At 36.7% G+C, this 14,814-nt stretch overlaps 1 protein-coding gene across 1 annotated transcript in view; it reads right to left on the minus strand.

Moving 5' to 3' along the window:
* Arp8 (Actin-related protein 8) overlaps positions 1 to 14,814 on the minus strand; it is a 66,298-nt gene that overhangs the window by 8,820 nt on the left and 42,664 nt on the right. The window contains exons 7-10 of the mRNA XM_089093563.1: positions 13,830 to 13,982; positions 12,249 to 12,323; positions 9,119 to 9,268; positions 5,779 to 5,944 (exon numbers count right to left, since the gene is read on the minus strand). Coding sequence (XP_088949689.1) covers positions 5,779 to 5,944; positions 9,119 to 9,268; positions 12,249 to 12,323; positions 13,830 to 13,982 — 544 coding nt within the window. The remainder of the gene's footprint in view (positions 1 to 5,778; positions 5,945 to 9,118; positions 9,269 to 12,248; positions 12,324 to 13,829; positions 13,983 to 14,814) is intronic.

Genomic DNA, 14,814 nt, shown 5'->3' on the forward strand with positions numbered 1-14,814 from the left:
GGTTTGTAGTGACGAACGCTGGAGCTAAGATCTAAATCAGCACTTAGAACAAATTAAACAAAACGAGAAAGAAAAACACAATTATACACTGCTCTGTAGGTACGCGACAAGTTTCTTTTCTTTTTGTTTAGGCTCCTAAATACTGAACAAACATAAATAATATGAACATCATTGCATCAAGCCGTAATTGGTAAAAAAAACAAAAAAAACAAAAAATCAAAAGTGAATTAAAAAAGATATACAGTAGATAATCATATTAACTAGTGTAAATATGACAAGAAACGGTAAAAACAGTTAAACGACACTTGCGCCCGCTGTCTTGAACTCAGATCACTCTCAACAAATGATTCATTTACTCCGATATACATAAATAACAGAAACAAGGAAATTATTCAATCATGGATCCTTTTACAACTTTACTTAAAGCAATATGCTTAAAAGAACCGATAATTAATAAACAACTCTATTATTAGTAATACACGCAATAAATTATATAGGCTATATAAAAAAAAAATTGACACCAAAATTGAGAATAACCAGCGTCACTTAAATTGGACTCATACGAAAAGAGACTAAATCATCAGTCAGTTTAAAAACTGCAACAATTACACTAAGCGCGAAATAAACACTTAAAAAAAAAAAAAAAAAAAAAAAAACAAAAAAAATACATCTTAACTAATGGGCCAATACTGACAACCAAGGATGATTCAACTTCATTAAGCGGGAATTATAAGCACGAATTTGCTTTTCCACAGCTATAATGGGGTCAGCAATGCTGAATTTTCGAATCATATAAGAGTTGCGCGTCCAAGAGGGAAAATGTAAAAGATATTTTGCTACCCAGAAGAAAACTGAACGAATTTTTGACTTGTCAGAAATTGTGAGCATTTTCCAAAACGGCGATATGTACAAATAATGTGGTAGAGCGACAGAGTTAAAAAGTTTCGAGAGAAGATGGCGGTTGAACCGTAACTTATTAGTTACAAAAGAAGCATATGATAACCCAACTCTACGCTCAATGTGAGCAATTAATAGTTGTCGCGGGTGCATTACTGACGAGCCAATGGGAAGACTGAGATACGTGATATGATCTACTCGTTTAATCCTACTATTTCCGAGAGCAATATAGTTAAGCGACACTTGCTTTCAATTGAAGGATACAACTTCGGGCCTTTCAGCATTGAACTGAAGACCTAGTTTTGCATACTCAGATTGTAGCGTTGCGAAAATCTCGCTTATGCGCTGGATAGTGCGGCTCACATTCAGAATGTCGTCTGCATAACATACGAGAGATAAATCAAGACCGGCAAAGATGAATGATGTGGGAACAGCTGACTGTGCATCAAGAACTCCATTATTGAAGAGTGGAGGGGAAGAAACAGCACCTTGACGGGTACCTTTTTCAACATTGACAAAAATATTAGGGGTTGGTGCATAGACTTGAGAGCCGTCAACTTTAGATAATGGGTGAAGTATTAGGCGAACTTTAAGACGATAATACATTTCTCGAAGGGCTCTGATATATGAGGGGCTCACTCCACGTTTTGCTGCATGGAGTAGCATAGCGGCGTGAATGAGAGAGTCGAACGCTTTACGAACATCATGCCCAGCCAGCACGAGAGATTCACCTGATGCATCAGCATCGATCAATGCGTTCGCGACAACCGACAAAGCGTGGGCACAACCGAGACGTGGCTAGAATCCAAATTGGTTAGGTGGAACATAGCATTTTGCGTTCAGTTGGTCAATGAACAGAAGTTCAAAAAGCTCACAGAAGGTAGTAGCCACTGTTATACGGTGGAAGGACGAGCACTGGATTGCGAGTTTACCTTTCTTTGGAATCGGAGTAAGATCTCCGATTGAGAAAGAAGACGGTACAACTCCTTGGGTAACAATCATCTGCATCAAAAGAGCAATATGGTTTACCAGCAGCTGGCTTCCATGCAGAATGTGAAGAGCGCTTATTTTATCGATGCCAGAAGATTTCTTGCGCTTTAGGAGTTGGATTGCTCGCTGTACAGAATCAGCTGAAACAACAAAATTGTCGGTTGGACACCTAGACAGAAATTTATCAAGCTTATCTTCATATTTGGACTGTAGGGCAGCGTATGATGAGAAAAATTAAGCGGAGAAGTACGAATTCTGTTTAAAACCAGGAATAACTTAAGCAGATAGGGGGACGCTCGAAGGATCTTTTTATACACTTCTCCAGAAGGAAGTTTGGGACAGAGAAGCTTGCTGGGATGTCTCTTCAACTATCTGGTTCATGTGGATACATAGTTCTCTTGCAAACTTTCTTTTGGTTGAAAGACGAATGTTAGAAACCCAGCCAGAGCAAGGACGGTCGCACTGGAGCCGCAAATGGTACCAAAATTTGGATTTTCTCCAAGCTTCAACTAGGCTCGGATTACTGGACCAGTGCTTTGTGACACCCCGACGTATACGTTTAAGAGGTATACTGGCTTTTTCTGCGCGTCGCAGAGCATGGCAAATTTGTGCAAGATAGATATCTAGCAACATCCGTATTTCATTTGCATCAACTTGAGGATTTTTCACGAGGAGCTGGAACGGAACATGAATTTTCTGTAGGACAGAATTAGTAACTGCAGCAAAAAGATCCTCTTGAATGTTTTCCCAATCCCTGTGAAATTGGCGTGGATCTTATGTGATTGTGTAGTGGGAGTAGACTGAGCAGAGGGACAGTAAATATATGCAGATATTGGCAGGTGGTCTGATAGATGGAAATCAGCAACGACGTGAACAGGTAACACTTGGAGATTTATAGAAGAAACTGCATGGTCAAGGTTCGATACGTGACTTGAACTGTGTGTGTAAGTGTAATCAAGATCTTTCGGCAATATCCTAAGCCAATCGTCAAAAATACCAGACAAAATAGAAGTACGCAATAACGAGGCGTCAGTTAAATTACAGATAAAATCTCCAAAAATAATACAACACTTACCTAACAGGCGAATCTTTGAAAGGCAAGACCCTAGTTTCTCACACGCAGTAGTAAATAAAAACTCCGATCGGTCATTGCGATAATTTGTCGGGAGATAGACGTTTACAATAACATACTCTTTTACACGGACAGCAAGAAAAAATTACATGAATCAAAAACATCGACCGCCACGAAGTCCTAACAAGCATCGCAATACCACCCGAGGGGCGGCCACTGGAAGCGGATTGTTTAGCGTGCACCGAGTTGCTAGTAAATTTATTATCAATTTTCAGAAGGCCTAAACTATGACTTGTCAAGAAATGCTCTTGCAAGCACAATACGTCACAATTTAAAAGCAATCCTTTGATCACAGGAATTTTGACAGATATTCCATCATTAATATTCCACAAGAGTACAGCTTGCGTAGAAGCAGACACATCCATGTCATACCATGGCCATTGCTAGTTGACTGTTGTTATTAGGACACTTTACACTGTAACAAGTATGGCCGGTGACTTTACATTCTAGACAGAACATTTTTTCCGAACACGGAGAGGCACTGTTTGAGGTGTGATCGCATGATCCACAGCGAGAGCAGAGGGCCCGATTACAGCACTGCGAGGCCAGATGCCCAGTCTTATGACATGAGAAACAACGCTTTGGGAGATATACAAATGCTTGTGTAGAAAGCTTTTCGCAGCCAACTTTCACAGAAATTTTCAAGAACTGATCCAGGTTTTGTTTTGACTCAGAGTAGACCTTGAACACTCGGGACTTTCCGCAGTGTGAAACTTTCATGCAATTTGGTACAAGAGATTTTACTTGATTCTCATCGTATTTGATCGGTACGCCTTTCAGGATCCATTTAAACAGTGGGGATTTCACACTCACCGAGATACCTGAGGTACTGTTTTTAGCATTCTCGACAATTTTATTCGCTGCACGCTTTGACTTAACAACAAGTTTCCATTCCAAAGCCGATTTTTTAAGTTCACTTATTTCACCTGAGGCCTCAGGGCAAAGTTTATCGACGAAGTCCTTACGAGCATTAGGTGAGGTCAGGTTTGCAGGACAGAATTTTAGTATTACGGCAAACGTAGGAGCTGGGGCAGGGTTAATTGTTACGTTGGTATCAATTCTAGCTGGCCAAACAGGGCATGAATGCGTCGCATTCTCTAAAAAGCCGTCAATTTTCCGAGAGAGTTCATTAACTTTCGAGACTTTAGTAGCCGAGACTGCCTCCCCGATTGTTAGTGTTTCAGAAGGTGAGAATATAACAAAAGTGGGAACAGGCAAATTATCCTTTGCCGCCTGATTTAACTGTTTACAAATGTCAAATACATTATCTTCATCCTTTGCATTTTTCACACACCGGCTCTGAATATTCAGCTCCTTATACAGAAACTCTTCAGCACCGATAATAGTACCATGATCAAAAAAACTTACAGCTTTTCCGATAATCAGATCAATTTTTGCACCATCAAGCATGGATCTCGTGACAAAGTTCAGTAATGGATTTAAAATAATTTTCCTATTTTGATCGGTCATTGTGCAATCTAATTATCATAGCCAGGGACAGTCGAGTTTTCCGATCAAAATATATATGTTGTAGGTCAATGTAATATGTAGGTCAAATAATGTAATCCAGGTTCAAGGTGAACTATTTTCATGTACAAATCCAATTATGAAATTAATTCAATAAAAACCGTAGGGAATCACAAATGTCTTAATGTATTAACAGTTTTACTGTATGAATGAGATTATATCCAAAAAGAGGTGTTTTCAGCACGAACTCTCAATGTAGACTGACTCTCAATGTAGACTATCTTATGTCTAGATTTTTCAATTTAGTTGCTCCAAACTACGAAGTTATTAGAACGATGGAATAGTTTTGTTAGCGTTGCCGCGTTGAACCGTAAAAACAAAGATCAAAACCAATAGTAAAATTTGACCACACTTCTTGTCAGTAAAAGTTCGAAAATTAACAATATTTTGATTGATTAACAATCTAGACAACTAGACCTTCAAGAAAAACTACACCTTCTTAAGCTGTTTGATGCCATCTGTTTTTAGCCTTTTTTGCTGATTTCGTACACATTTCTTTTTTTTTATTCGGCGCCTCCTATTAACAAAAACTGCATTGCTGCATATGGAGATCTATTTAATTTTTTTCTAATTTTTAATAGTTGTGTAAATAAATTTTCACTTAGCCAATTCAAACGATCTTATTTCATTTTCACTGTCCTTGGTATTTTAAGTGGTGGTAATGTATAAAAAGAAGTTATATATAATGCTTTGTAGCCGGGAAATAGTTCCAAAGAAAATAGGAAACTGATTAGAAGCGAATTTATGAGGCTTTAACAACAGCGTTTAAAAAACTACCTTTTTGGTAATTTTACATTTATGAAATTCAATCTAAGAAGATAATTTTTCACTAAGCTTTACCATTCATTAAAGGCATCAATGGAAAATTTAAGAATTTTCTACAAAACTTTAGGACAAAACTTCCCAGAGTTGGACCGCTATAAGCAGTTTTATAGTACAAAAAAAAAACAATGTGAAATATGGTGGCTTATCATAGGGAAAATACTGGTTTTAGCTGTTATTTTCAACGATCATCAAGCAAATAGCAGCTAAAGGAAAGCAATTGCAGAAAGATATTAGCATAGTTCCAGGCTTAGGAAAGCGATTGGAGATTAGCATAGTTCCAGGCTTGTACATGACTACATGTAAAGCTAAACCACAGCAAGCAGATAAGATTTATTCTGTAAAGTGGCTTTGGCAAGTATTAAAATGGTATTATCATGAAATTTGACCTGGGAAGATACTTGACTCACATAAAGTCTCTGAAGCTCGTTCAATGCTTTGTAGAACAGCAGCATCTAATGCCAGCAGGATATCGGACTGAAAGTCTGAACCACTAGCAAAATCATCCATATCCCCACCAACCTCTTCTTCTTCAGCCATGTCCTCTCCAGCTTCTGCTTCTTTTTTCCCTCGTCTCTAGAAAATATGGTTTATTTGAGAATGTCTTGCAATACAAAAGGAGCGAAAGAGTCTTAAACGCGTCGAGGGTTTGTTTATTTTTTAATGAGATATTTCCAATATGTGTGGATAAATTTGTAAAATCTTTTCTCATTCATTGATTAACGACGCTTCATGACTACAAAAGGTCTTAGCATCGACCCTGCAGCAGCTAGGATCAAACCCTGGGCTATTTATATCCAGACAAAAATAAATTCACTGACCCTCCACAAGACAAAGATTTCTCTTCTGGAATCAAAAGATTCACATTTAAATCGATATTGCGCATATACTATTCGAGATAAGAGCATACTAATTTACACACTTCTTAATATTAATTATTTAATTCTTAACAGAAGGTTTGATTTGTCTGAAATGCCGACGCATTGTTTGAGAAATTTATAGCAGAAAACAAAATGAGAAATGAAATATCTCCACAAAAACAACAAACAAGTGATAATGAACAAAACCTTTTATATCGTTTTGCGCAAAAAATGTATAGAACAAATCTTGGCAAAAAAATTGACCTAGTTCTCAATGCAATTCTAATTAAAATACGACAAAAAAAGACACAGAAACAATATAACATGAGCATATGGAAGCTTAAAATGTATAACCCGAAACAAAAAAGAAGACAATCAAGTTGTAATGCCATTGCTAGTTGAATGACCTACTCTAATGATAGAATTAAAAGATAAACTTAATTTGAAAAGTTTTGTCACCGGATTCATAGAGCTATTGATATGAAAATTGGTGGGCAAAGTGTCTAGAAAGCATATATTCAGAGAGAATATTCGCAGCTACTGGACAAAGAAAACACAATGAAAGTTTCTATTAATCACTCGTACTGTGGAAGTCAAAACTACAGCTCCTAGGTCTTGATTCGTCTCTGGATGATAGACGTGCAACTTGAAAGCAGCAACCGGATGAATTAACGCTTGAATCTTATAGCTTTTATGAAAAATAATCCAAACGCTATTTTGAATGCTCAACGTAAACGACAATTTCTGTTCGTATTTCAAAAATTCCCTGGAATACACAGACTAAAGATATCGTTTTTCACTGCCAAATGGACGTTTTAGCCAATAGGTAAAGAAAAAAGAGGTGAAAAAAAAACAGCATTGGACTTCACAGTCCCTGCAGGCGATGCTGATCTCCGTTTCATGGCGCATAAGTCAGGAAGGGCATTGGATGGTTGGGGGCCAGTTTGTTATCCGTCCCTGTTACTTTCCAACATTAATAACATCTCAAAAGATATCAACTATCAGGATTTCCGATTGAAAATGTACTAGTTTTTAGCCGTTCTAATACACTCTCAATTGATCTCTTTCGAAGTCATTTCTTCTAACTTAAAACAAGATTATTTTAATGTAAGGTGCCTAATCTAATTCTAAATCCATCCATGGAGTGGGGGAAGCTGATAAAAGAGGTCTTTTCAGCACTTTAATTTGAATATAACAGGAACCAAAGTCTACTACCGTCATTGACAGTAAGGAGTCACTTAGTAGTACAAGAAAAACACAGAATGAGGTTAGTTTTCTTTTATTAAAATCTAGATGTCAATTAAGGTTCTCGTTTATTTAGATCAAACCGGAAACTTCACAAAGCACGTAGATTATTTGTTTTGAAACTATTTTTTTTCTGGATTTATAAAATGGTTTGGACTAGATTGGTATAGAAAACCCAGATGAGATAAAACATATATACAACTAATGTTTATATGGGTGCCTACAGTGCCCATTTAGCAAGAGTGATTCATCTTCGGCGCAATGTACAGCAAAAGTAAAAAGATAGAGATACAAAAATAAACATAACTATTTTCATTAAATATCTATGATTTTGCTGGGTAGCATTAAGCAGCATTAAAAACGAACTAGAGCTTCTCTTGTCACTCTTTGCGTCCATCCTGAAGTCAACAGACATGGGAGGGCACCAGGTCTGGATTTACCAATAGGCCAGGCCTAGGGGGCGCAATGCCAAGGGGTGCAATAAATTATCACTCAGCGAATTTTTTGTTAACAAAAACTGGATTGATGAGATTTATCGTCTTACTGCCATGTACTCTGATTCCTAGAAACTAAATTACTAGGAATAACCATTACTTCTGATCTAAAGTGGGAAGCGCTCACTACAGAGTTGGTGAAGAGAGGTAACGCTAGCTTACAAATATTAAAATTAATGACAAAATTTCGCGTTCCACCAACCCATCTTTTAAGAATTTAATGTACTTTTATTAGACCACTTTTGGAGTATGCTGCCCCTGTGTGGCATTTTGGCTTAACTCTGGAACAATCTAACCGCATGGAAAGAATCCAGAAACGTGCTCTTGTTATAATTTCCCGTGGACCTGAAATTCCGTATTCTGAACTATTAGTTAAATTTGAGTTGGTTTCGCTGGAGCGAAGGAGGCTGAAGCTGAGTATATCCTTCCCTCAGAAATTATCCCTAAACGACCACCAAGGGTTGTCGCGGGACCAGTTCCGAAGCTGACAAAAATAAAAGCCAAACATTTGCGGTATGATAGAACGTTTGTTCCCAGTTTCGTGAACGAGTAAAATGATGCGCTCTAAAATATAGCATCTGTATCCATGTTTATTTGCGTACTTTTATGTTTTAATGTGATGTATCTTTATGCCACATTTACCAATGATATTTATTTGACGCAAACCGTAATTTGGCAATTGCTATGAAAGTGGTTTTAGAATAAAATGATTTGATTTGATTTGATACTCTGCCGCCGTGCTGCCTATTCACAGAAAAGTGATTTTCAACACAGGAATTCCGTGGCCACTTCTGAACTGTCAAATTTCTTCCAAGAATAGCAGCTGATAGTCCAGTATCACCTCTCTCTCATTACTTTTTCCTCATCAGTTGCGTTCTTTTCGGTGCTTCCACTATCCCTAAATGTTCATGGAATTCACTGAAAATCTTGCAAAAACAGAGCGGCAAAACGCTCGGACCTAGTAGCGTCAAAGCTTTTAATCGGGCCCTAGAGGGCGTAAAACATCATTATCATCCGACATTTACGTCAGATAATGTAGAAAGAAACATTAAATCTTCAAACTTTTAGTTTGTTATCCTTGTTTAATGCGGCTTACTGATTAAAAGAAAATTTATTAACAGTCAAATCGAGCAATATTACAACGAACTTACCCCTGTTTCTCTGATATAGAGCATATCGTGAGGGTCCTCTGCCTGATGCTGATAGCGAGGTTGTCCTTTTGTTTCACAATGTCTTTCAGTGAGCGAAAATAATAACGGAAAAAATAATCCAAGAGGAGCAATAATGCATTCGTCAGCCAACTAAAAAAGAAAAACTTCGTTATTTTTCATCATCTTAATGTCCAGGGTTCCCACTTGGACATTATTATAGTCGATATTTCCTTTTTTTTAACTTTCAATTTTAGCTCTAGACGCACTTAAACTTATATCTGTTCATTTTAATATATTAGTTAAAGGCAGGTTTTAAATAGGATCTAAGAATTTGTCTTGGGACCAGCGCGATTATTTTCCTCCTCTTAATGTCCAGGGTTGCCTCCTGGACAAGTCAGCTTCGATCTGTTTGTTTTAATTTTAGCTTAAGGAAGATTTTATAGAGGATCTTAGCATTTCCCTTGCCATCAGAAGGATTTTCTCCTCTTCTAAATATCCCAGGGTTGCCACTTGGACACTACTACAGCCTCTATATCCTTTTTTTTAGTTTTAATTTTAACTCTGTACGCATTCACGTTTAGATCTGTTCGTTTTAACGTCAGTTTAAGGCAGGGTTCAAGGAGAATTTAAGCATTCCAATTGGGACCAGCACGATATCAAACCAGTTGATCACATAAGTTACCTTGGCCACCCCATGGGCTCCATAACAAAGCTTACACCCCAACTCCGGTACAGATCGTGTGTCGAGTCAGTCTATCTGATACAACCTTTGTCACGAATAAGCTACGTTTCAACTAATCTCTAATCTCAGAACTTTTTAACTTCCAACCTAATAAAGGATACTATGTAATGAATTCATTAAAGACATTGAAATCTTTTCACGAACAATCTTATTAACCGATCAATAATCACAGAGCGAAGCTCGGTCTTCTGGCATGCAAACTGTTACTGTAATTTTGCTGGTGACATGCGTAGCAGTTAATACGAAGCAAATAAGAATCCAAGACTCACTCCACAGCTATCAAACGGGAATATATTTCTCTAAAAGCTCGGAATCAATAGATTCATGAACAAACAAATTGCGTTTTGAAACTACTACTTATGATCAAGGCTTTCAAACTTCAGTGGTTTCTAATTTCATTCAGCAAATGACTTACGAAAAAAAAATTGAGAAGGCTGGAAGGGAAGACGAATTCCCACAAGTTGTGACAATTCTAGATCGTTTCTTCCCACTGGAATACGGCAAAATGCCGAATTTCCCAAAGAAATTATAGTCCCGTTTTAAAGAAAAATTATTGCATGTTTGACCCTTTTAAACATTTTACATTCTCCATTAACCTCTGGATTAATTCCAAGTGCTAATGAACATTTGTAAGGCATTTGATTCCTTAACTCACTAAATTTTTTTTCTCGAATCTATCTCATTTTGATAAAAGGGGGAATGTATTTTCTTGGTTTAAGTCTTATTTGACTGATAGATTAATTTCTGTTGATCCACTTTTCCGCTCACCCTCAGAAAGGGAAATATGAAGTCTCGTGGGGATTAAATTGGAATTATTTTTAAGGCTTGTTGTATTCTTAGTTTATGTAAATGATTTTTTTTATGCGAGAAATAAACAGGAACTTATTAGTTGCAGCACACTTTTTCATCCTAAAACTTTCCATGCCCATATTGGGAATTATTGTTCGCCTTCTTTAGATGTCCTTGTTTGTTTAGCTGATAACATTACACTTGGTACTTCGAGAGAAATGAACCGAAGCTTAGGTCAAATCTAGCAAATTTGTTAGAGAAAGAGTACTTGTGTGGTTTGGAGCTAATTATCTAGCCCTAAATTTTTCAAAATCAAACTCCTTTTTTTTTCTCACGCGTTCCTCGGGAATTCGTATACGTTATCTGAAATCCATCTGTCAAATGGAATTATTCGTAGATATAAGGATCCATATATATGATTTTTAGGTTTTACAACCAGTGCAAGTATTGTGCAATCAGTACAAGCAGTGCAACTATTTTACTATTGTAACAACCCGTCTTTTAAGCGTCACACGGATTTGGTTAAAATAAAGATGTACGGGAAAGTTGGTATTTTTAAAACACTTTTCCCGGAATCAATTGTGAAAGGTCATTTTCACTACTTAATCGAAACTTCTATTTCTTGTTGTCAAATAATATAGATTTCAACTTTTCCTTCCCATTCAAAACCACTTTCTAAGGTTTAAAATAAACCTCATTCCGGAAACTAATCGCTCAGGAGTTATTACTTCACTTAATTTTGAATCACTATATTTCAAGGGTATGTTTTAATTTTTCTCAGCTTCATGGTGACCTCCCTCAGCTCCTTAAGTCTTCCACCGTTTTTTCCCTTTGATCAAAATAATTACCATCTCCGTAATAAAGATCATGTAATAATTCTTTTCGCTCCCTCTGTTGGGCCCGATTTTAATCCTGTATAGGCGAGTATGTATGGAATATGATGCCTGAATCAGCTCGAATTTGCCATTGGTTTAGCTTATTCCAAAAATTGTTAAAAACTTTGGCTTCTTAGACATTTTTTTCTGTGTAGGATTGATTGGAGTCGACTTAATCTTCTTTTTCTTTTGCTGACTGATGTCAAAGTCTATGAACCTTATTTTTTTTTCTCTCTCTCTCTCTCTCTCTCTCAAGTTCAGCGCTTAAATGACACGTATGTTTCCCCTCTCCTTTACTGGCCAAGGAGCCATTTTGGGGATTTGTGCCATAAATTGATGATACATTTAATTAATTATGAATAAATCCGATAGGAACCCACGTGTTGATTCATTCAAAAGAAGATTAAAGACGTAATAAATCTAAAGATGGAAATAGGTAAAGTACTAATGGCATACCTAGAATTTTAGGTGTTCAATTTCATGCATCATACTACAACCCCTGACGCCCTCCCCCACCAAAAAAATGTCTTTTTACACGCATGAGTGTATGAGGGTCCAACCCCTAGGGGAGAGAGAGGCAGAAGAATTACCGCTACATTTTTTTCCAAATTAGGCTAAAATTTTGTTCAAGGGGGAGGGGTCCTTCAGATGAATCTCAGAGACGAGCTCATATCACTATTTTCTTCAATATGTTCGTAAGTAAAAAATGTAAGCTATTTGGTACCTTAAACTTGTATCGACGACATAGAGATTCTGGGCGGTCAACCGTAACTGATACGTCTCTTATGCCACTAATATCCTGAAAAAATAAGAAGCCTAGTTAAAATCTGGCAAAAACTGATGTAATAATAATTGATATATTTTAACTGGGCAAAGTAATGCAAATCATTGACTCTCCAAACATTTTTAGTGATAATAATACCAATAGTGTTCTTTAACGCACATGATACAAAAGCTGTGACGGTTGTGGAGTAGCAACAGAGTGAAAAAACAAGAACAAATCTAAAATGTACTTCAATTAATGAAACAGGCAGACTAAATTGTGATAATGCGAAAACCGGAAGACAGGTGAAACTAGAAACTTTCTCTTCAGTAGGGCCAACTTCGCTGTTACATCAGGGACATCAAATCTATAGATCCTAAGAAAATAAAAATTTTCTTACTTCTAAACAAAACTTAAAAGAGCAGGTTAAAAAAAAAGAAAAAAAAATAACTTACTTGAGACCGTTAGACAAAGTCACCGAGAGGTAAGCCCCTTTTTCTTTACGTAACTTTACCCCAGAACAAAACATATTTGGACAGGGGGGCCCCCCCCCCCCCACTCACGCCAATTTGCAATGGCGTCAGTATTTTGTGAGTTTATGCATACTTCAACTTAGAAGATGTAGAAACACACTAGACAATGCGTTTGAGCTCCTTAGTGGAGTTAAGAATTCTATTGACGAAGAGTTTATAGCCACCCATAGGGGGAAAAATTTCCCCCAAAATCATAATAACGTAGTCATTTTTCAAGCAGAAGTTTTAATTTTAAACTGATGCCTATCTGTTTGCCAGCTTAAATGGAGCTTTCCATTTGAAAGCAATAACAGGGCTCGAAGAAACGACAACTTTTTTGAACAACTTTAGATTAGTCTTCTTGACTATAATCAGGTTTTTTTAATTCAATTTAGTTTTGAAAGTCAACCGTTTTATTGTTAGTAAAAAAATCGATACTAGTGACTTAGTGGCCTACAATATTCAACTGACTTCCGGCTTCATGCATTAAGACATTCACCCCTCTCAGCACAAACACATCAAACCAATTATATATTTAATTGCAAAATTTAATTGTTTAGGTTTAATAAAGCTGTAAAAAATAAATAAATAAGATGAATAAGTAAAATAAAATCAAAAATAAACACAAAATAAGAGAAAATAAAAAAATAAACCAAAATTGGAATAAACTGCAAAATTGACAATTTGCACATTCTTATATTCCAATTTCAAGTTTTGATATTTACAAGAAATATGTACACTGCTACGACCACCACCTTCAAATATCATAATTCCTGAGACAACATGAAACAATAATCCTTAGTAGTTCTCGAAGTTTCCAAAATGTTTTAGACTTAGGCTTACAAAGACAGGAATTACGATTTGTAATTAGACCTTATTTCGGCATTCAATTTCTGGAGAAGGTAAATCGACCAAACCGTAAATAAAATGTGCAGATTGAACAAACTTAAAGGAAGTTATGAATAAAAACAAAAAGATGACGATATTTGAGGAGGCGATGCTGGACACAAGGTTATCAGTTATTACTTACCATATTCAAATGACAGTAATCTTCTTTGAGTTGAGTTAGAATCATGGCATCAACCGGGTCACTGGGTTTACAAGGTTTGACTGGAAAAGCTGCCCGTCGCAAGAGCCAAAAAAACGCCTGTGTTATATCACTTCCTCCATATTCCATTTTCATCTAAGAATAAAAATGTTAAGTTAAAAGTAACGTTAAGTTTGGTTATCCTACCACTGGGGTTGTAGTGACGTATACGCACAATGGAGATCACTGCCGTAAGTGCGCCTGAGCGTATGTTTCGGTCTCCTTCTCCGTCGACACCCACGTGGCTGCTACTACTGCATTTTGGTTTGGGATTCTTGATTCAATAATCCGCAGGACGAGTCAGTGATAACTTCTTTCAATACCACAGCTTGTTTTACTTTTAATTATAGCGAAAACATTGTTTTTCATTTAAAGCAAATTTATTTCAAGAGAACCAACGTCTGCTATTTGCAGGACCACTAGAAGGCAGATCTTATTTCATACTAATGAAATAAATGGAGATCAGCAACATTATTATTTCTGGTTATTGGCATTTTCATATAGACCAAAACCAATCATTGCTAAAAATTAAAACAATAAAAACCCTATTTATTAAAACCTTAATTTATTTTAAGCATAAAATCTGGGATGACGACACAAGTATTTCTGTATTAGCCCCTTACTCATCCAATGAACGTTAGTTGCAGACGAATCTGTAGCAGAAACTGCACAAGAACTAAACACGTTGGTGTTTTTGATGGAATGTTTTCCTTGATCATCTTGATTACCTTATTTTACATTTCAGAACAAAATAGGGTCCAATTCTGGATCTGTTTGCCTCCGTTGTTGAATGGCAGCTAGTTGTCTAACAAAAACAAAGATTGGTTTGCCACTGAGTATATAGCCCAATGAGAGGCCTTCCGACCTGGACAATGCTGGATAGATGTCAGCCCATGCCTGTATGCGGTCAAGGTCGAATTTCAGTGAT

Source organism: Artemia sp. Qi Xiang Cuo, chromosome 8 (genome assembly GCF_049724085.1).
Source record: "Artemia sp. Qi Xiang Cuo chromosome 8, ASM4972408v1, whole genome shotgun sequence".
In the NCBI taxonomy this organism is placed as follows: domain Eukaryota; kingdom Metazoa; phylum Arthropoda; class Branchiopoda; order Anostraca; family Artemiidae; genus Artemia; species Artemia sp. Qi Xiang Cuo.